At 39.0% G+C, this 20,784-nt stretch overlaps 3 protein-coding genes across 3 annotated transcripts in view; all 3 read right to left on the reverse strand.

Moving 5' to 3' along the window:
• Window positions 1-3,481, reverse strand: part of LOC140342020 (cholesterol 24-hydroxylase-like) — a 13,331-nt gene extending 9,850 nt beyond the window's left edge. The window contains exons 1-4 of the mRNA XM_072428017.1: window positions 3,087-3,481; window positions 1,851-1,932; window positions 1,317-1,387; window positions 1,004-1,090 (exon numbers count right to left, since the gene is read on the reverse strand). Coding sequence (XP_072284118.1) covers window positions 1,004-1,090; window positions 1,317-1,387; window positions 1,851-1,932; window positions 3,087-3,187 — 341 coding nt within the window. The 5' untranslated portion in view covers window positions 3,188-3,481. The remainder of the gene's footprint in view (window positions 1-1,003; window positions 1,091-1,316; window positions 1,388-1,850; window positions 1,933-3,086) is intronic.
• The window catches only part of LOC140342017 (cholesterol 24-hydroxylase-like), a 42,775-nt gene extending 38,988 nt beyond the window's left edge, over window positions 1-3,787 (reverse strand). The window contains exon 1 of the mRNA XM_072428010.1: window positions 3,642-3,787. Coding sequence (XP_072284111.1) covers window positions 3,642-3,772 — 131 coding nt within the window. The 5' untranslated portion in view covers window positions 3,773-3,787. The remainder of the gene's footprint in view (window positions 1-3,641) is intronic.
• A 1,777-nt stretch (window positions 3,788-5,564) lies between these two features.
• Window positions 5,565-20,778, reverse strand: LOC140342041 (cholesterol 24-hydroxylase-like). Its single transcript, XM_072428045.1, has 15 exons — window positions 18,859-20,778; window positions 17,346-17,423; window positions 15,419-15,500; window positions 15,208-15,278; window positions 14,712-14,798; window positions 13,222-13,360; window positions 12,978-13,088; window positions 11,444-11,600; window positions 9,527-9,589; window positions 9,275-9,347; window positions 8,587-8,671; window positions 7,690-7,800; window positions 7,469-7,557; window positions 7,154-7,220; window positions 5,565-5,856 (listed from the first exon to the last, which is right to left on the reverse strand). The coding sequence occupies exons 1-15, from the start codon at window positions 18,993-18,995 to the stop codon at window positions 5,701-5,703; spliced, it is 1,506 nt and encodes a 501-aa protein (XP_072284146.1). The 5' UTR covers window positions 18,996-20,778; the 3' UTR covers window positions 5,565-5,700.
• Window positions 20,779-20,784: the final 6 nt, after the last annotated feature.

Below are 20,784 nucleotides of genomic sequence, written 5' to 3' on the forward strand. Positions count from 1 at the left end.
TGGAAGGAAACCAGAGTACCCGGAGGAAACCCACACAAACACAGGGAGAACCTGCAAACTCCATACAGATAGTGCCTGGGACCCGGCGCTGCAAGTGCTAACCACTGAGCCACCGCGTTGCACATTTCACAGAAGATGCTGTTCTGCTTCATCAGGGGCCAATATATTCTTGTGGAAAAATGTTATAAATTGTGCAGAATGTAGTTGGTAAGTTCATCCAATAAACCCATAAACTACAGTGTCTCTCTCTCTGTATATATATACCTTATATTCTATAAATATAGACTAAACTTGCAATCTGGGAATTCCCTCTGGGCAAGTGCTCAAAAGACAACCAAAAATCACCAGATAGTCAGCCTCCCAGGTTTCTTCTTGATAGTATATTGGTACTCTTGTCTTCTCAATCTAGTCCATGTTTATTAGGAAAACAATTTCAACGGATGCAAACAGCATGGAGGCATATACACAAGTATTTTGGGGAGATCTAGCAACTCTCTAAATTGACTTAGGCTACGTTCACACGTGCAATAATTGTCGCAAGTGACTGCACCATGCATAGCCGAACGCTGTACATACAGCTCCATTCTGCTCTATAGAGAAGGGATGGGGGAGAACGACAGATCAGCACCCCGCTGCGTTCTCACCCCTTCACTTTCATTACAATCGTTCTTCATCCGTGGATCCGCCAGGATGGTTGTTCAGACGACAGACATCAAGCGCTGTACACACACCAGATTCTCATCTGATATCAGCCCTGAGGCTATTATCGTACGAGAATCATCTGACGTGTGTATGTAGCCTTATAGACAGAAGGGCCACTTGTGCTAAAAAGTAACATACTGATAAAAGGAAAGAGATGAGTTTATTAGCTTCCTGCTTCTCTTTTACTGCCCAGTCATAGCCTTGGTGGAGGGACAAGACTTGCCAGAAGGAAGTGTAAATCTCAGAACTGGATAGACAGAAAAAAATCCTATTTCAGCATTCACAAAATATGCTTACTTACGTTCTGCTAAATGCTGGGTCCATGATTCTTCTCTGTTTGTGCCAGTGGTCATAATCCTGATCTGTCAGTAAGCTTTTTCCCATGAACCTGGTGTATATTGGGAAAGTAAATTAAGATATTCATTATTGCTAATAAGTGTCAATGTGACATTTGAACAACTAAAATAAGCAATTGGAGTTACATTGGTTGGGTCAGCCATGGTGGTCTTAGTGCAACACGGACATTAAAATAGAAATAAAATTACCATCTGCCTTTTTTATCGTATTTTTCACATATGATCTACATACAATATCTATGAAGATGTGATACATACCGAACGCCAAACAAGTTAAACATACGCTCGTAAAACCAATCCTTTGTGTATGTTGGAGACATCAAAAATTCCTGCACAAAATATAAAAACAGAGCTCAGTGCACTGGACACAATATATAACCCAGGAATATCATTAGTTTAAGGCAATAGTTATCTGTTGTGTTTATGTCGCTTTAGAGGTAGGTGAACATTTTATATTGCGACCTTTAAACTTTGCATATATTTACTTGGAAGACAATTAAATGAAAGACAAAGTATAAAAATGGATACAATTATTGGTTCTCAGAGCGTTTGGAACAAGAACTATGAAAGGGATTCATTTTTAATGTTTCCACTGAAGGTGCACACAACCATTACACAAGATTCACACATTTGTATATATGTTACATAAATACAGTGAATCTTAGATGAAAGATGATAAATATATACTTGTAAGCAGACCACATATGCTATGATACTACATGTAATAATGAAATATCTTATGTTTTCACAAACATAACAGGTCCAGATAATGCACAATAGAAATAATCTTACCTTCACTGCTTCTGGGGTGGCAACTAAAATGGTCACTTTTTGCAATAAATTAATCCGTATGACAGGCCCGTATTTTTGGACCCTAAAAAAGAAAAATATGATCACAGATACATTTTTTCGTCCTCAGTGTTTGGAACAAAAACTGTGCTTTGCAGTGGAAGGAGCCCTTCTTCATCCGGAGCACATGGCCTCTTGTCTTGTCTTATGAACTCCCTTGTTTTAAGGTACCGTAAGTGTCCATGTGTGTTGTATTCTTGGGTTTGGAGGATCTCAAATGTAGATCATCCACATCTTTGACTTTAAAGCTGAACTTTGGGCTCAAGCAAAAGGCTTCCTTCCCAATACAAGGGTTAATTGCTCTTTTGTCTGGGGGATAATATTACTTACTCCTTACTCTTGTAGATGTTGGTGCTACATTCTGCTACCTAATACTCCAGTTTGTGCAGCGCTGTGTGTCTTCCTTCTTCATTCGGACATGGACTGGACACTGGCCTCAGCCATCTTCTTCCTCTTCTTCTGGGTTCTTCTTCCTACATCACCAATCTTGGAAGAAGCAGCCTGCCGCCTCATGGGCCATCTTATGTAGGCATTCCTTTGGGTTTCCCACTCAGAAAAGACAGAAGGGGAGCAGGCTCCCCTTCCATTTTTAAGTGTTTAAAAAAAACACATAAAAGGGTGGTGATATGGTGATAGGTCCACTTTAAAAAAAGTTTGCATGATCAGGGAGGTCATTACTGCAGAAATTGACAGACGATGCCCCTTCTGCAATAATCTTACCTGCTTGATCACACCGGGTTTCTGAAGTCAAAACTGAGCTGCATATGCCCAGGGTTTGCTACAGGCTTAGTAAATGGACCTGCAAATCCATATCCATTTTTTGCTGTAAAACCGTATCTGTACACATTAGAATAACTCCAATGGGAGCCCACTGCTAATGTAAATGTAGTAAGCATCCCAACTGTCTGGCTTTGTCCTTCATGGTTATACAAATACATAATAGTACAAAGTGACATCACAGCACATTATCTTTTAAAGTAAAATAAAAGTCCTAAAGATACATTACTTTCTCCTGTTCTAAAAATCTATGAATAAATAAACCCCTTCTATCCTTTGCAGAGGACTACCTATCATTATTACCTGTGACTCACAGAACTTCACAATCTGCTGATACATGACAAACGCATAGCTGATATTTTTGCACCAGTATAATGTAATATAAATGATTATACAACTTACCACTTTATGAACACGTCATAGATAAGCTCATTGTTTCTTGTAATCTTCAGTAATGTGGGAGAATTGCCAAGGAAGAAGCTAAAAGTGCAAATGTTTTCCATTAATGAGAGAGCAGACTGTATTTCCTATAGGCACAGAAATTTAGTTTACAAGATTTACCTTTGGATAATATATAAAACCACTTGGTCTTTATAGCAGGATTATTAAAAGCTTACAGAAAGATGCATTTATTTTAAAGGATTGAACATTACCCAAAGTTAATATTATATTATTACATTAAAGCTTTGACTGATTGGGTTTAGAACATTCATGGTAGACCATGCTTAATTGATGTCCACCAAGGGTGAATGTGACAATGTGACAATGCAGGAGCTCTAATGGGAAACAGTTGTCACCCTAAACTAGAAAGGAGACCCTCGTATCGGACTCACCAATTATTCTTTTAATGAAAGCGATGCACTTGAATAGATTGAAAACAACTTTTAAAATGACATTATTATGTTAGAACATACTTACATGCTGTACTTCATGTACATTGTTATGCGATTTTCTTACCTGTCTCTGGGGGGTCCAGGAATGTGATCATATTTCCTATGAATGTAGAAGATGTATCCGGAGAAAAGAATAAAAATCACTGAAACCAGGGCTAGCAGAAAACGGAAAATCAAGGGTAGGAGGGCCCACATAGCCACCGAGAAGAGTGCAGACACCTTTGGGTTCACAGTAATACTTAGAAATGCTCAACAGGCTGCTGAAAATAGGATAAAGGGCGTCTTATACTGCAACAAACTCACTTAACCTGGATCTTCCCAATCTTGTTTAGACTGGGGCATGTTCAATAACAATGGGTCAACACAGTGCATGAGTGTGAGAAACTCATTTCAACTTTCAATTTAATAGCTTTCTTGGTATATGTATTACCAGAACAATAGGCGTTAACCCCAATGCTGCCTGCAAGGTTCTGACTCAGAAGACAGAAGCAGTTCTACCAATGTTAGTAAAGGCAACCATACACAGGGCTGAGTCTAAACAAAGCATGTGAATGTACATGGTGTGCTGACTCATAGTATTATTTTATTTCCCTAAAATGTAAATCTTTCAGCCAACGTACGTAAATTTCTGCATGATCTGTACACATTGTATCTTACAGAATAAAAGTGTATTTAAAGCTTTAATAATCAAAGTTTTGCAAACAACAAATAATAACCATATATTTTATTGATAGCAAGCTAAAATTTCATTACAAAGATTGCAATATTCAGCAACTATGTCTATGCGTTTCACAAAATTGAAATCCACTTCTGAGATTGAAGTGGAACTGGATGGGAAAAGAAAATTGCAAGTGCGCAACGTTAGACTTACCTGTCTGTTTGCAATCTATTTTGTAAAGTACATTGAGCTAATCATGTGCAGCTCGGGTCTCCTCTACATATCCTGGTATTTCCCCTGGCTGCCCAGTAGTGAATGTATGAGTATATCTTGTCAAGATGGCGGAAGTTCCAACACCAAAAACAGGACTGGTTGAAGATTGTGATGCCTACGAATGAAGGCAGGTAAGTTTCTTTTATTTCCTGTCCCTTCTGCAATATGTAATGTCTGTCTGGTTGCAGGTGATGATGTAACTTCCACCCATGCACAAAGTTCATTCCGTCATTGCAGCCCTGGGGGGTGCGGAGGCATCTGGAACATCCCGGCACTCTTTATAAGATTGCACACTGGCCAGTAATTATGTTTAATTGCAGAAGGGACAGGCAAAAAATCTTGCAATATATATTTGCGGATGTATAGTTTTGTTTGCCTTAACTGGAACTAATAAAATTACATATACAAATAAATTACATCTGTGTTTAAAATCAGTGGCGGCTTCCTCACTCATAACCTCGTCACCAGCCCCAACTCTCTGGAATGGTCTTCCTCGTCCTTTTCGACTTGCTTCTACTTTCTGCTCATTTAAAAGAGCACTCAAAACCCATCTTTTCAAACTTCCCTACCAGTCTTCTTCTGTCTCTTAAAACCCTCACTACTTCCCACCACTACATAGTTCCCCTCCTATTGATACCCCTGCCTCATATATTGTAAGCTCTTCAGGGCACGGTCCTCTCCTCCTCCTGTGTCTCTGTATCTGTCTGTCGATTTCAACCCCTATTAAATGTACAGTTATATAACTACTGTTTATGATTATTAATATTATTATTATTATTAATAATAATAATTATAATAATCATTTTAATAACAATAATACCCCTGGTGACCTCTTGGTCTGGTGGCTCTGGCCGGTGCCCCCCAGAGTGGCGTCAGGACAAAGACCCTGGTGGGGGCTGCATCAGCCAGAGCCGTGTCTCAGCGCTCCATCCTGGCCCTGCCCCTCTGCCAAATTTTAGAACCCATTGTGACCCCTGAGCCAAAAAGATTGCCCACTCCTGCCCTAAGCCATCCTTGCCTGGCAGGTGTATAAAAAAACAGTGAAGTGACAGTTAGTAGAGTTTCAAAACATGGATAGCATTTATTTTAATACATAAAGAAGTAAAGAATAGAAAAGGTGCTGGCATTAAAAAAAATTATAGCACACGTGTTTATAGAACTATAACATTGATCTTGATAGAATATTCAAATACTAGGATGCTTTCTGGTTTGTTCGGGGTCTCAGTCTGCAGATCACACCATCCAAAGGTCGTAAAGTCCCCGTATCCAGGATCCTAAAACTCTGTCCTTCCACCAACTCAAACTGAAATCTCTGCACCAGTTTAGCCATGACCACTTTGGCTTCCATCTGTACAGGGAAAGAATAAAAAAGAAAATGAGAGAGTGATCAAATTAAGTACTAAGCACCAAGCAATTCCTGGATCGATTCCTCGATTTATCTAGTGCAGGTTTTTCAACCTTGTGACTCTAAATGCAAGCCTTGAAGTTATTTTCAGGTCTCAGGGAACCTCTCCTAAAATAAATAATCATTTGTCATTGGGAAGAATGCTGCTTATGTTGGGGGTCTATTGAAGGACACAGTGGTGTCAGAATGCCACTTGTAGACACTGCAAGAAAGAACACTGGCAAGTTGCAATGGGTCTAAATTTAGGTAGCAACATCCAGATGGAAAATAAAATAGTACCAGCTAATTGAACCCATAATAACCTTTAGAAATACCCTAAACATCCAGAAGAATCCCTAAATTCCTGGTTGAGAATGGCTGATCTAAAGGACAAGTGGGCAGTTGATAGCCATATGTGATATAAGTGAGCTGCTTAAAATGTCAAACACCACAGAAACTGTCCTGGATGCCATGAATGTACAAAAAAGAATAGGTTAGGAGATAAGAAGAAATTAATGACCGCATAATAAAGGATCCATGATGCTGCAGCTAGGACTGTGTCTGTGGTTAGACTGTGTCACTTTGTTCATGCAAAGGCAAAAGTGGATGGAGCCATTGTCATGGAAGTACTGTGACCTCAATAATAGACAATGAACACCTGGAAGTACTTATTAGGTTTTTTTTATGAAAAACTACATGAAAAATATATATCATGCTCTGTCTTTAAGTGCTGTACAGGACCTGGATGGTGGATATATATTCCTTCTTTCTTCAGGTCATGGTTCCTCTGAAAAGACATTTTGTACTGCAGGAGTGTCCAGGGATTTGGTTTGGCGACCTGTGGTGGCCATTTTTTATTAAGGTATTACAGTCCCCGGAATCTTGGATGGGAGGGAAGGATCCGAGTGGGCCTTCTTATCCCACTAAAGTACAGCCCAGGATTTCTGACTCACCTGACAGGTATGTCTGGGGCTGTAGGTGGGGCAGTATGAGTCGCAGTCACAAAGCTGAAAGGAGCAGGACTGGGTAGCTCCATGCTGTTTTTGGGCATAAAGACTTTTTGAAATTGCAACACTTGATAATTGTAAGTACCAGGTCCAATCCTTGGGTGGCCGCGTGGGCGGGAGGAATTTATTTGTATTAAGTAAGCCTATTTTTGATTTGCTGAATTTAGCTGATTTTGTTTTGATTTGCTGAATTGAAGCTTTTTGAGTGTTTTGCGATGTGCTGATCCCCCTAATTTCACACTACCCATACATACCTGGGAGAAGACTTGACCAATACAAGATCGTGGCCCAAGAGAAAATGGAAAATAGGAATAACTTGGCCTATTGGTGTGGAAGAAATAAAAATAAATTATTGTTTACGTGACAATTAGTATATAGTTATTAGTATATTAGAATATATCGAGGCAACATAACAAAAAAGGATAGAAAACTTTGCAAAAATGCACCATGTCTCCATGTTTGATCCCAGGACAACTCTGAATTTTAAAAACATCAACAAAATGTATTGTTTCACCAATAAAACAAAATAGTGCTTTAACTCATAAAGACTGGCATTAAAAGACACTTACTTGGGAGCATCATGGTGAAATCGATCTGGATTGAAGATGAAAGGGTCTGGGAAATACTGCTCCATTCTTCCCATTATGTATGAGTTAAACTGCACACAAATTGTATAACAACAAATAAGAATATAGACTGTGCCAATACTACCAAATATTGTTTTATAGGGCATACAAAGCAATGCAAGTGCACCAACCGTCAATCATCATCAGTAATATAAATCCCATACCATTAAGGTTGCCTTGGCTGGAATCTTGATTCCTTCTATTACAATGTCTTCTTCTAGGGCTCTTGTTGTGCCAGGGGCTGCTGGGTATAGCCGCAGAGTTTCCTTTAACACCTGTGAAATAAAAAAATATAGCTGTGACATCTACCATAGCTAAAAATGGGATAGCTAGGTACTCAGTGGCACTGGTTGAACTGTTTATCAGACATACACATTTTTCAGCCTACCAACACAAGAGTCTATGGAAGGTTTCTGCCATGTGAAAATTCCCAAAGTAAAACTGCAATAGTGGAGCCATATCATCATTACCCTGGTGTCTTCCACCTCTTTCCCAGGCCTGCAGCCTCCATCTGTCTCTGCAGCATTTGCCACGTCTGCTTTGTGCAGTTGTTCAATCTTCTACTCTAATTTCGTTACAAGACAAGATGAAGGATGAAACTCTAGTATGTAATGGGGGACACAGGATCCTACACGCCTCAATGAACAGAGAATGCAATGGAAGGAAAGTAGAAGGAAGCCCAAGCTACCAGGCAGCATGGTGGCTCAGTGGTTAGCACTCTGGTGTTTGTAGTGCTAGGTCCCAGGTTCGAATCTGAGCTAGGGCTATATCTGCATGGAGTTTGCAGGTTCTTCCCGTGTTTGTGTGGGTTTCCTCCAGGTACTCCAGTTTCCTCCCACACTCCAAAAACATGCAGTTAGGTCAATTGGCTTCCCCCCAAAATTCACCTTAGACTATGGAAGGGACATTAGATTGTGAGGGACAACTAGTGACATGACTGTGGTCTTGGTACAGCACTGCATAATATGTTGGCACTATATAAATTCTGTGTAATAATAATACCAGGAAGCCAGCTGTTGCCCCTTATTAGTTTTGCAGTCCTATTATTCTGGTCTATATACCTGAGACAAATATTGCAGCTTTCCAAGATCTTCATACTCAATATCTCGTTTGCAACCAACAACTTCATCGACCTCAGCCTGGAGCCTAAAGGGATAACAAAATATTAAAGTGGAATTCCAAGGGATGCTCATTCCATTATGTCTGAGCAAAGCTCATGTAATAATTTTATGCTAGATTGGGCTCATAGGAAATGACATAACAAGTTGTTTTGCCTGAACAGGAAAGCTTGTGCTGTTTCCTGGAAAAAGATGGGACGGTACTGCTTTACATAGTGCTTGCTGCCGCTTGCAACTTGCTACAAAGTTGCAATACTGGAATATGATCACTAGGGGGAAAAGAGACTGAGGAAATGTTTCTTCCTGACTGCAGCAACCTGAAATCATCCCACCCAAGGCAAAGTTGCTTTACTAGACTTGGGGATTGTCGTTTTAATAAAAAGAGGTGGCATTTTATTAAAATGTATATTGTTGCTGTATAAAATATCTTATTACAAAGGTATTCGTGCAGAATGGAGCTTGCAGAAAAGATATGGATAAGTCCATTTTAATACAAATACTGCACTCGTAGTCACAACAGCAAACATGTTGGTTAATAATTTCACAATATTCCTAGATGAGGTTATGGGTTGGATGGCCCTAAAAGGCTCCTAGGGTAACCAAAAAGTTTGTGATGAGAATAGTTACTTACTTTGCCATTATCTCCGGGTTTCGTGTTAATTCCATCACTGCAAAAGATAACTGGTTGGCTGTTGTTTCCTGACCTGTAATATAAGAAAACGATTCCAGCTGATAAAACATTTTAACAGTCATCTGACAATGAACCTTTTTGCTTTAGGTTGATATTTAGTTGTGTACATGGAACTTTCTGTAAATGTTATCGTCTGGACCTATACCTGAGTGAGATCAGTGGAAAGATAAATTATAAACGGCAATTACTCACCTGCAATAAAGAAAGTGATAAAGTTATCTATTAAGTCTTCCAGGTTGCATCCATCTTCCAGTTCTGAAAGGTATATAAAAGGAAAAAAAGATAAAATAAGATCAATGGCAATAAGCTTATAAGGCTTCTTGGGAATTGTGCAAATCCAAACTCTGAATGTATTTTTGGATTTACCCTGGAGCAATATTTCTCCATTAGGGTTCCTCCAAAGGTTGCTAGGGATTCCTTGAGCAATGACCAATTTGTGTCTCTCAGGTCAGTTATCACTACCATCAATGATCTTTTTGGCTATACGTAAGGGCGACAATATTCCCGGTAGCCAGCAATGCATTCTTCCCACTGACCACCACACTAATGTACTGTGAGCTGTGGATATAGTAAATATAGAAGAGTTCCCTAAGGACCTGAATGTTATTTCACGTATTACCCCATGTTAAAATAGAGCAGTGGATCAGAATATAAACTTTTAAGATGTTACTTACCCTGTTTCCCCGATGATAAGGCACTGTCTTATATTTTTTGAAATGCCAAAATATGCCCTAGGTCTTATTTTCAGGGGCATGTCTTATTTTTCCATGAAGAAGACTACAGTACACATTTATTGTTGAAAATCACTCATCTGCCATTGATTTTCCCCTTCTGATCACTCATGTGCCATTCATTGTCCCCTTCTGATCACTCATGTGCCATTCATTGTCCCCTTCTGATCACTGACTCACTTTTTTTTTGGCTTCTACGGCCGGGTAACAGACTCCGTTAGGGCAGGGATCAGCAGCTTGCTTGTCCTTCCTGGAGCAGAGTCGCGGGTGCGTGTGCGGACCTTTGAAGTGAACCTTTGGACCTTTGGGTGCTTTATTTTAATGTTTTGAGCAAAAATCGGGGGGTGGCTTATTTGATGGGATGCCTTATCATCGGGGAAACACGGTACTACCTTATAAATTGCTAAATGAATGAATGGATGCTGTTTAATGTGTTTTGGGGCTAGGTAGTTTCATTTAATATTAGTGGCTCTTTTCCATTGCTATTCATTTCTCAGAAAATGCAAGCCAGACCTTGCAAAACTCCAGATATTACCAATCAGTGCTTTCTTTATATCACCCATGATCTTACAAGCACAAAAAAAAAACCTGGCAAAGCCTGAAAAAATCAGACTCTATACACAGTGGAGATCCATTGCTGTTTTATCAGAAAGATCAAAACCAAGCTCACAGCAATGCAGAAAATTGGGTTGTGCATTTCCTTCCACCGGGCTTCGGAGCCTCTGGGCTCAAAGCCATGGTCCAGTTCCCTTCTCTATTCACCCCTCATCCCCTCCACCTTGTACCATACCCTAAGGATACGAATATATAATTTTTAAATATTATTACTAATATTATTATTATTAATTATTATTATTATTATTATTATTATTATTATTATTATTAATAATAATAATAATAATAATATTAAACATGATTTATATAGCGCCAACATATTACGCAGCACTGTACATTAAATAGGGGTTGCAATCGACAGACAGTGACACAGGGAGGAGAGGACCCTGCCCCGAAGAGCTTACAATCTTTTAGGTGATGTTTTTATTTTTAATCAGCAGTTTATTCTTTTCTCTGCCAACCTTTTCTACCATTGCCATTTTATGGAAACAAATACCACCTTGGTATAACGGGAACTGTGCTTACCCCTGGTAATAATGGCATTGCCATCAATACCTTTGTTTTAATGTCCCTGGAACATTTAAGTTCAGTAGGAAAAAGGAAATAAAATTGTTCATGTTATTAACTTTGAATCTCACCGACACCTTCATAGAAATCAGAGATTCAGCGGTGAGACCATGGATTTGTGTTTGCATGGTGTGGCAGAGATGATGGCATGCTTTGCTTCATCATTTGTGATTATTTTATCTTACGTTTCCTGTACCTGCCCCTTTGAGGATCTGTGTTAGGATATCTTTTGGAATGTCCTCTCCATCTTCCATGGCTTGTTTTCTCCTCTCTATGCATTCTCTGCCCGTGTTCCTCAGCAGTTTTATGCTTTCTCGGACCTCTTTGATTAATGCCTGTTTTCCAGGTATGTACTGTGAACACACATAATGCAAAAATGTCGGTTGGGTATTACCTTCCACCAGGCTTCGAAGCCTCTGGGCTCAGGCCCATGGTCCAATTCCATGGAACATGCATAAAGATCATGAATATATTGTTCTATACATGCAATCTCTTTCGTCTACCAAATGCAACAGAACACATTGACTTGGCTATGCAGGGCAAAGCAACAGAATCGCTTTAATGGTGACGTGGAAGCCCCACCAGCAGCATCTACTAAATGTTTTCTAATGCTTCACTCTGCTGCTGGAAAATACTGAATGTTCCATAAAGGATCCAATCCTGTTCCATCTATGTGACAACACTGTGCAATGGGATTAGAATATGTTCCATATGGAATCCCTTCTTGTTCTATCCATGTGACAACACTGTGCAATGGGATTAGAATATGTTCCATATGGAATCCTTTCTTGTTCTATCCATGTGACAACACTGTGCAATGGGATTCGAATATGTTCCATATGGGATCCCTTCATGTTCTATCTATGTGACAACACGGTGCAATGGGATAGGAATATGTTCCATTTGGGATCCATTCTTGTTCTATCTTTGTAACAATGCCGTGCAATGGCATTTGAACCCAAACCTGTGTTGTCACATGGGGCAGGGAAAAAGTCCCCAGCCAAGTTACCATTTGAAGTGATGTTTTTCCCTGTGTCTCTCATTTTAAAGTATAACAAAACCTAGGAACAAAAGTGTAAAATTTTGCAAGCACAAGCATCAGTATCTATAGATAAGGGAACAGGTAGCCATCTGCAATGAAGTTTTCTGAAAGCTCATTCACACTTAGCAATAAGTTTGAGTCAACAAATGTTAATTTGCACATGAACCAAGGCTGGAGAGGATACACATTCATCAGTGAAGCTGGGTGATCCAGCAAACCTGGAATGGATCTGGTCCAGGATTGAAAACATTTGCTAACAAATAGCAAATGACTTAGGAAAAACATTCCAGGTTTGCTGGATCACCCAAAATCATTGATGAAAGTGCATCTTTTCCAACCTGGGAGAGCCTTTAATAAATCGGGCCCATTTTGTGCTTTGCCACAATGCCCTGAAATGGTCCAAAATACCCTGCATTTGTAAAACTGATCTGGGGATTTTTTCCTTAGGGCTCTATTTATAAACTATTCTCTTATCAATTCGCTCATAAAATTTGTTTATTTCCTATTCATTTCCTATTGGGACAGCTGTGCACTTTTAATGATTGGCCACTAGGTGGTAGAACGAGTCGCTGTTTTATTAGGAGACCTGTAGAAAACAATTCACCACCAGTGAATTTCAGAAGAATTGTCTGGGGGGGAAATGTATAAAATAAAGCCCATAGTAAGGTTACTTTAAAAAGATACAAACCTGAACCAAAGGATTCCGAGTCTCCACCACTCCTTTCATAACCATTGAAATGGCGCAGGGAAATGGCGTCTGGTCATCGTATAGGGAATTCAGCTCCATTCCAAAAGCCACCTTAAAAAACAGATACTGAAATGTACTAGAAACCAATAAAATAACAACTGCAAGAAATACAAAGAAAGACATCAACAAATATAAGTTCTGGAAATGTAAAGTGGGCATATAGACAAGTTTTCATTGTTATTACCTTGGCTATGACATCCAGGGTGACTCTGCTCAGCATGTCGTACATTCCAACCTCACTTTTCCCATCAGCCTTCTCTGTTATTTTTTCTATGAGATTTTCAGCCTTCTCATTGAAAGTTCCCATTAGTCCAATCAAATAGCTAGAAAGAGAATGCAAACAAATCACTATATCAGTACAGGTAGTCTCCGAGTTAAGGACATCTGACGTATGGACGACTTCTAGATACGAACGGGGCTTCCCTGCTTGTTCGGAGTCTTGATAGGAGGGGGGCATTTTGCATGACACCACGCTGCCTAATAATGTGTTGAGACAAACATCTGTCATAATTGCATTTATTAAAATATTGTACCTGTTCTGACTTATTATTAATATTATTATTATTAATAAACAGGATTTATATAGCGCCAACATATTACGCAGTGCTGTACATTAAATAGGGATTGCAAATGACAGACTAATACAGACAGTGATACAGGAGGAGAGGACCCTGCCCCGAAGAGCTTACAATCTAGTAGGTGGGGGAATTACATACAAATTCAACTTAAGAACAAACCTACAGCCTCTATCTCGTATGTAACCCGGAGACTAACTGTATTTCTCAACTCCTCTAGGGGTTCCTTGAGCAATGAGCAGTTTGTGCCTCTCAGGTCAGTTTAAGTGACAACAATGATCTTTTTGGCTATCTGTAAGGATGACATTCTTCCCAATAGCCAGCAATGTAAGAGGAATTCGTCCCACTGACCACCACACTAATATACTGTATGCTGTGAATTTAGTAATTATAGAAGGGGTTCCCTGAAGACCGATGAAAAACAGGCGATGAAAAAATCATTTAAAACACCTTTATGGGCAGCACATGGCTTTTAAGTAGTGTAGATTTGACAGAATTACAGTATAATATTTGTCCACTAGGGGGCACCATAAACATTATACTGATATGGTATATCACTTTTATTACTTTTTTGTTTTTATGACTCTTTTATGAAATTTTAAACTTTTTCATTTTTTCATTTGCACCTTGAAAAAATAGTTACTTGTGTCCCTGATAACTACAATATACCTTTTAATAATATTTTAATATGTATTGATTATGTATCAAGACTTTCTTATCTGTACCAAATGTGTCTTGCTTCAAGGACTTTGAAAGTGAGTGCAGAACTTACTGTTTACAACCTTGGGTAAGGTTATAACGTATTTATTACACATCTGCAGTACATGTACAATTGCCCATTGTTATCCTTTAAATGCTCTTTACAAAAAGAAAATACTCCTAAATCCTGGGATGACAACATATCCTTACTGAAATTAAATTTCTAGTAATGGTGTCAGACCCACTCAGCTATCTTTTTTCATAGCTCCAAAATTCCTCATTATAAGAGAAGTTTTTTTTTTTTTTAAAGTTAGGCACCGAAAGGAATACAAAGTGCACACAACAGATTTTGCTGGCATTTTGTATCCTACTTCAATTGATAATAAAAGTTTTTACTTACGTTCTGCTGAACGCTGGATCCATAATTCTTCTCTGCTTGTGCCAGTGGCTGTAATCTCTATCAGTCACTAAACCTTTTCCCATGAACCTGGTATGGGTAATATGAAGGTGAAACATAAAATATATTACATTGAAATCAGATAACAGAGACTGCTGATCTAGGGAACATCCCATTGCCTCCGGGAATCAGGAAGAAATCTTTGTCCCTGTTGGAGCAAATTGTACCTGGGTGTTTTTTTTGCCTTCCTCTGGACCGCCTATATCCATGGGGTTTTATATCTGGGATATGTTTATTTCCCTAGTGGTTGAACTTGATGGACTTTTTTTTTATCCTGACTTACTATATAACTGCATTAAAATAAGGAACCATTCACAACATGATCAATACATGCATTAGTACATTGCAATGCTCTTCATTGTGATTGACCCCCTAATGCACAATACAAGTGAAATGTGCCAAAATAAAACACAGGTGAGAAAATCAGGTGTTCACTTACCTGACTCCAAATAGGGTGTCGATCCGTTTATAAAATTTATCTTTGGTGTATTTTGGTGACATCAGGAATTCCTGATAAATACATGAGAATAAAATTTTGAGTTCATTATATAGTCATCAGAATAATGAAGACTGAATTCTGATTGGCTGGTTGCGGTCACAGCACCGTACAGCTTACACCCATCACATGAGCCTGTTATGTGAGCACTTACCTTTACTCCTTCCGGAGTGATGACCAGAATTATCACATTATGGAGACCATTGATACGCACTATTGGCCCGTACTTCTCCACCCTGAAAGACAACAGAACATATCGTACTTTATTCACTGCAATGAGAACCTGCAATGAGAGTCCTTTACTTCCTGTCTAGTAGTCATAACAGGAAGTGAAGATAAATTCCCCAAGGTGATAAAATGACCATTTAGACCCCCCAACATGTGTCTCTGCTGGTAGATTACCCCCTTACTCTTGTTCCATTGGTAACTTAATCAACTGGATCTTTCCTCTGTTCACCAACCAGTGGTCCGTGAGAAAATGTGGACATCATTTGCAATTTTTATGTTTTATTATTAATAAAACAAAAAGAATTTTCTAATAAATTATATATTTTCTGAATGACAATTTTCGCCTTTATATTGCACTAAATTCACAAACTATACTAGAGACGGAAAAACAAGGGAGGCGCAGCGTGACGTCAGTGTAGTGTTAAGTTACCGAGCCGTACACTTCAGTATTGTTTCCACCATTACAACAGTCACCCCGCTCCGCCAATACCGATTCTCATCCCATTGTTTGTTTATTTGTTCATTTCTCAGATGTTCTTTTAGGTAAGTATATCCTTAGCTGTGTATTTTCTATAACTGTTATATTTAATGGCATCAAATAGTTTGACTTTGATAATTATCATTTCTTGTTTGGTCTTAGATTGGAATGAAATAAATCCATAATGAGTGAGAAAAAGCAAACTAATATTTTGTATTTCTTTAGTAACACCAAAGATAATGCAACTAATGATAATAGTAACAATAGTAATACTTCACCGTGAGCTGATCAATGAACAGAGCCGCCACAGTCCTTGTCAGCACCATTAGGAAGATCAATATTTTACAAATGTATTTATCTTTTAAAAAAAAATCATATTATTGGTCCACGGGATTTAAAATGATAAATTTAGTGGTCCGAAAGGTCGGTGACCGCTGGTTTATTAAACGCTGATTGTTACCAGTGACAGATAAATGAATGAGCGTTGTACACACAGTAGTGTTCTGTTCAATGCAGAGGGAAGGGGGGAGGACAAGCAAGCAGCACCCCAGTGTGCTCTCCTCCATAGGAGTGAACAGTGGTTGTTCCCGTTCATTAATCCACCATGGTCGTTCATTAATTCCCCATGGATGATTGATTAACAATGTCAGGGAACCACTGTCCAGATTTTCACCTGAGATGAACACAACCATTCTTTTTGGGTGAAGATTATCTAATCATCATATTGTTGTAGCATTCAATTCAATTCTATCTTTTGTCATAAATGCCTAATCCTATACCCCAGGGGCGAACATAGGGAGGTGCAAAGTGTGCCACTGGACGAGGATACCCTCCCATACCCTCCTTAACCAAAAGAAGCCCCCACGCCATGGGGGGTCAAGTCAATCCTGCAGGGGGCCTATATTTAGCACCCAGGTTTCAAAGTTGAATGGCAGGTATACCAAAGGAAGGATCCAGGGGCCTCCACTGAGACACAGAGACCAACACAAGTCCTTGTACGCATAACAATGGTCCCCGATTTATTAAAGCTCTCCAAGACTGGAGAAGACGGAGTATCATAGGAGAACCTGGGGGATCCTGCAAACCTGCAATGGATTTCCTAAAAATCATTTGCTATTAGTTGACAAACAAGCCATATGCATTCCAGCTGGATCACCAGATTCACCTACGATAGTCTATCCTTCCCAGTCTTGGAGAGCGTTAATAAATCCGACCCAATGTGTCACACACCATGCTGCTACCTTTACAGACAAGAACTTTAAAGTGAACTAAAAAGTTAAGTTGCTAAATAATGTCCGGCTTCCTGCTGTTCTCAGGATGGAAAAGTCAGTGAGATTTCTTTACAATGTGCGGTCATTATTCAGTGACAACCTACCAGTCCAGGAACGTGTCGTAAATCACCAGATTATTCTTCATCAACTTAGATATGGTGGCGGAGTGTCCGAACAGAAAACTGCAAAAAACAAGAAATAACGAGGATATCTCTGCATCACTGCATGGAAAATATACACAGAGCAACAAAAATATAGTCTTGGTGTGAAGACGCAACAGGGATTAAAGGAAATCTCGCTGCATGGAGGGGAATTCTGTGTACACTTGTCACTAGAACATTTTGGAGGATTTCCCATATTCTATTTATTCCATTTTCCTTCAGTTACTGGATGATCTCCGGACAAATTAAAAAGTTGGAGAATGAAGGGTTTACTAAATAAAATGAAGCTAACACGTGCAAATTAGGAGCTGAATTGAAAATTTGAATAGTAAACTGAAAAGAAATTGGAGAGGTAAATTGAATCTGCAAGCTAGGTAAATGAGGCATGTGTATCCGTATTAGAATTTTGTTTGGGGTAATCAGATTGTAAAAGCTGCCCCTTGCAGGAGCTTCATGTAATAAAGACCGGTCCATGCTGATTTTGCGCCTGGTGCAGGGTGACTGGTCTTGTATCGGCCCCCTTCTGCAGTTTTCTGCAAGCAGCCGGTAGTGGGTGGAGCTTATAAGCCCCTCCCATAGTTTTATTCTGTGCACAAACTTAGTGCAGCACTGGGATATTAAACAATGCACTTTCAATGCAATATGTCGCTGCAAATGGCAACCACAAAGACTTTCTGTGCAGCTTTTAACTGATTCATAAAATAGCAGTAAATATAAGGGGCATGGGCCAGAAGCATTTCACTAAGGGTTTGTTTTTTGTGCATTTTTTGTTGAGTCATATATGGATCAGATTGCATAGAAAGCATGTAAGGGTAAAAGTGTTCAGGTCAAGCAGCTCTAGCCAGCATAACCGGTTCTAAATCTTGATTGTCAGTGCAATACAACTGTTGAGTATTCTCAGCCTGGAACCTATCTGCATGGAGTTTGTATGTGTCCTTTAGACTATTCTAGGAGTATTCGATTGTCATATGATTACATTACATTATTACAGAATATTAATCTTCAGCAAAATAAACTAATGCTGCAATAAAGCTCAACTCCAGACAAGTCATGGAACGCATGGAGTGGGATTAGATCGCGTTTTAATGTTCCTCTCCTGACATCCATCACCTTCAATTAAATCTCAATAAAATCCTAACAGTGCTTCCTTCTTTATTCTACGAAAAATGATAAGTTTAACTGTGAAACAATGGCTCAGCTTTACTCATATCAGTTACATTGGATCTGATTTATTAAAGCTCTCCAAAACTGGAGAAAATAGACTATGATGGGAGAACCTGGGTCATCCAATAAACCTGGAATGTTTTTTTTAAAATAATGGAATGTTTTTTTTAAAATAATGGTTTGCATTAAATTGACAAATGTTTTCAATCCTGGACCAGATCCATTCCAGATTTGCTGGATCACCCAGGTTCTCCCATGATAGTATATCGTCTCAAGTCTTGGGCACACTTACCTGTCTCTGGGTGGTCCAGGTATGTGGTCATATTTCTGGTGAATGTAGTAGATGTAGCCACAGTATAGAAGGAAGCAGAGAAGTATCAGAGCCAGCAGCAATACAAAGGCCCAGCCTAGGCAGCTACACAGCCCCATGATCGCTCTCTAGGAACGTTCCTGGTACAATGACGCTTGTTGTGTATACAGAGAGCAGCAAGAAGAGTGAGATTACTGGGAGAGAAGTAAGTTTAACAATATATGACTCCTCCCGTCCAAGAACAAGGCGGTGGATTTACATTCCAGCAGAGTGGCCCCAGACTGCGGCCCCAGTATGGAAGTGTTCTCTCATAGCAAACTATGGGGCTTTTCCTGTTGTTATTCCAGTATAGAAACAGAAGCTACAGGGAAATTCTTAGATTTGTAGATTTGCTTTAGAAAAAAAGAGCAGCCCAATAACATAAAAAGGCGATAAAACAATATAAATGGGCAAATGTGTAAATGCACAATTATTTTATTATATCCAATCAGGGACATGACTGTGGATTTTGTAAAGCGCTGCATAAAATGTCAGCATTATATAAGTACATAAATAATTCATTAGAAAAAAATGTGAAAGTTGTGGAAATTTGAGGTTAACAAAATTATAGACGCCCACAAAAAGTTCATTTTTCAAACATTTTTCCATGTGACATATAAATGTAGTATTTCATACAGAGGGAAGCATTTCTTTGCATGGTAAAGTATGTCTGTAGACGAATATAAGAATTGGAGGAAGGAAGGGTTAAAGTTCAACTCTTGGTGTACCCCAAACTATCGCTACTGCCATCCCCTAAGCCCGAATTCACATTTGTTTTATAAAATTAAAGAAGAATACTTTTTTCTGGTGATGGTGGCATGGGTAAGAGGTGTGGGTTGGTTGCAGTTATTTATCCAGAAGTGAGCATTGCTCTTGTAGTCATGTGAGAGCGCCACTAAACCCTATTCTATGGAGAGGGGAAGACAAGTGAGCAGCACCCTGCTGTGCTCTCCTCCATAGGAGTGAAGAACAGTCATTCTGGATCAGTTGGGTCCTGCTGTACATTTTTATATACCTGGATAATTTGGGGTTTCTTATCTAACCCTCCTATTGTATGTTATTTCCCCACCTCCTAGATTGTAAGGGCAGGGTCTACCCCTCCTCCTGTGTCACTGTATCTGTAAATAAAAATGAATGATAATGTTCACCAGGATAAACAGAGAGTGATTATTTCCAATAGGGACAATGACAGCAATAAAACTCTGAAATCGGTTTTAGTTATACAAATACTTAACGACTAAGCTCTAAGAAAAAGGCAAATTATGGGTAAGCGATACCCATAAATGTGAATGACATACAAAGTCCTTGGTCTTTTAGAGGCTCCAATCAGCTGCCACTGCAATATATTGAAATAAAGTTTCTGCCTCTGGAGTTGAGGAGAATGAGTGGGATAGAATGTAAAGATTTTTATCTTTAAAAAAAGGAAGAAAAATCAAACTAAGATATTATCACAATCTTAATGCAATCAGCTGTTTGGTACCATGGGGATGCTACAACATTTCCTTAAGTTAAGTAATAGATAACTTGCTTCACATCAATTTTATTAAAAATACAAAAATATTTTCTTTAATGAAAACAAAATGTTCAAGTTTAGTTACACTGATACATTCATTTTTTCTTCTATTGTAAAATAGATAAATCACCTACATACAATGAAAATGGTCGTTTGTTCACGTTAATTACTTAGTGATTCTTTTAGTGAATGCATAGTCATGTTCTTGGTAATTTTACTGGTTGTTTGGTGAATGGCTACATTCTCAGTGATGTCACTGGTCTCCAGTGATTGGATAGGCTGCATTCTCAGTGATATCACTGGTCTCTAGTGATTGGATAGGCTGCATTCTCACTGATGTCACTGGTCTCTAGTGA

This window comes from Pyxicephalus adspersus, chromosome 12, assembly GCF_032062135.1.
Source record: "Pyxicephalus adspersus chromosome 12, UCB_Pads_2.0, whole genome shotgun sequence".
NCBI lineage: Eukaryota > Metazoa > Chordata > Amphibia > Anura > Pyxicephalidae > Pyxicephalus > Pyxicephalus adspersus.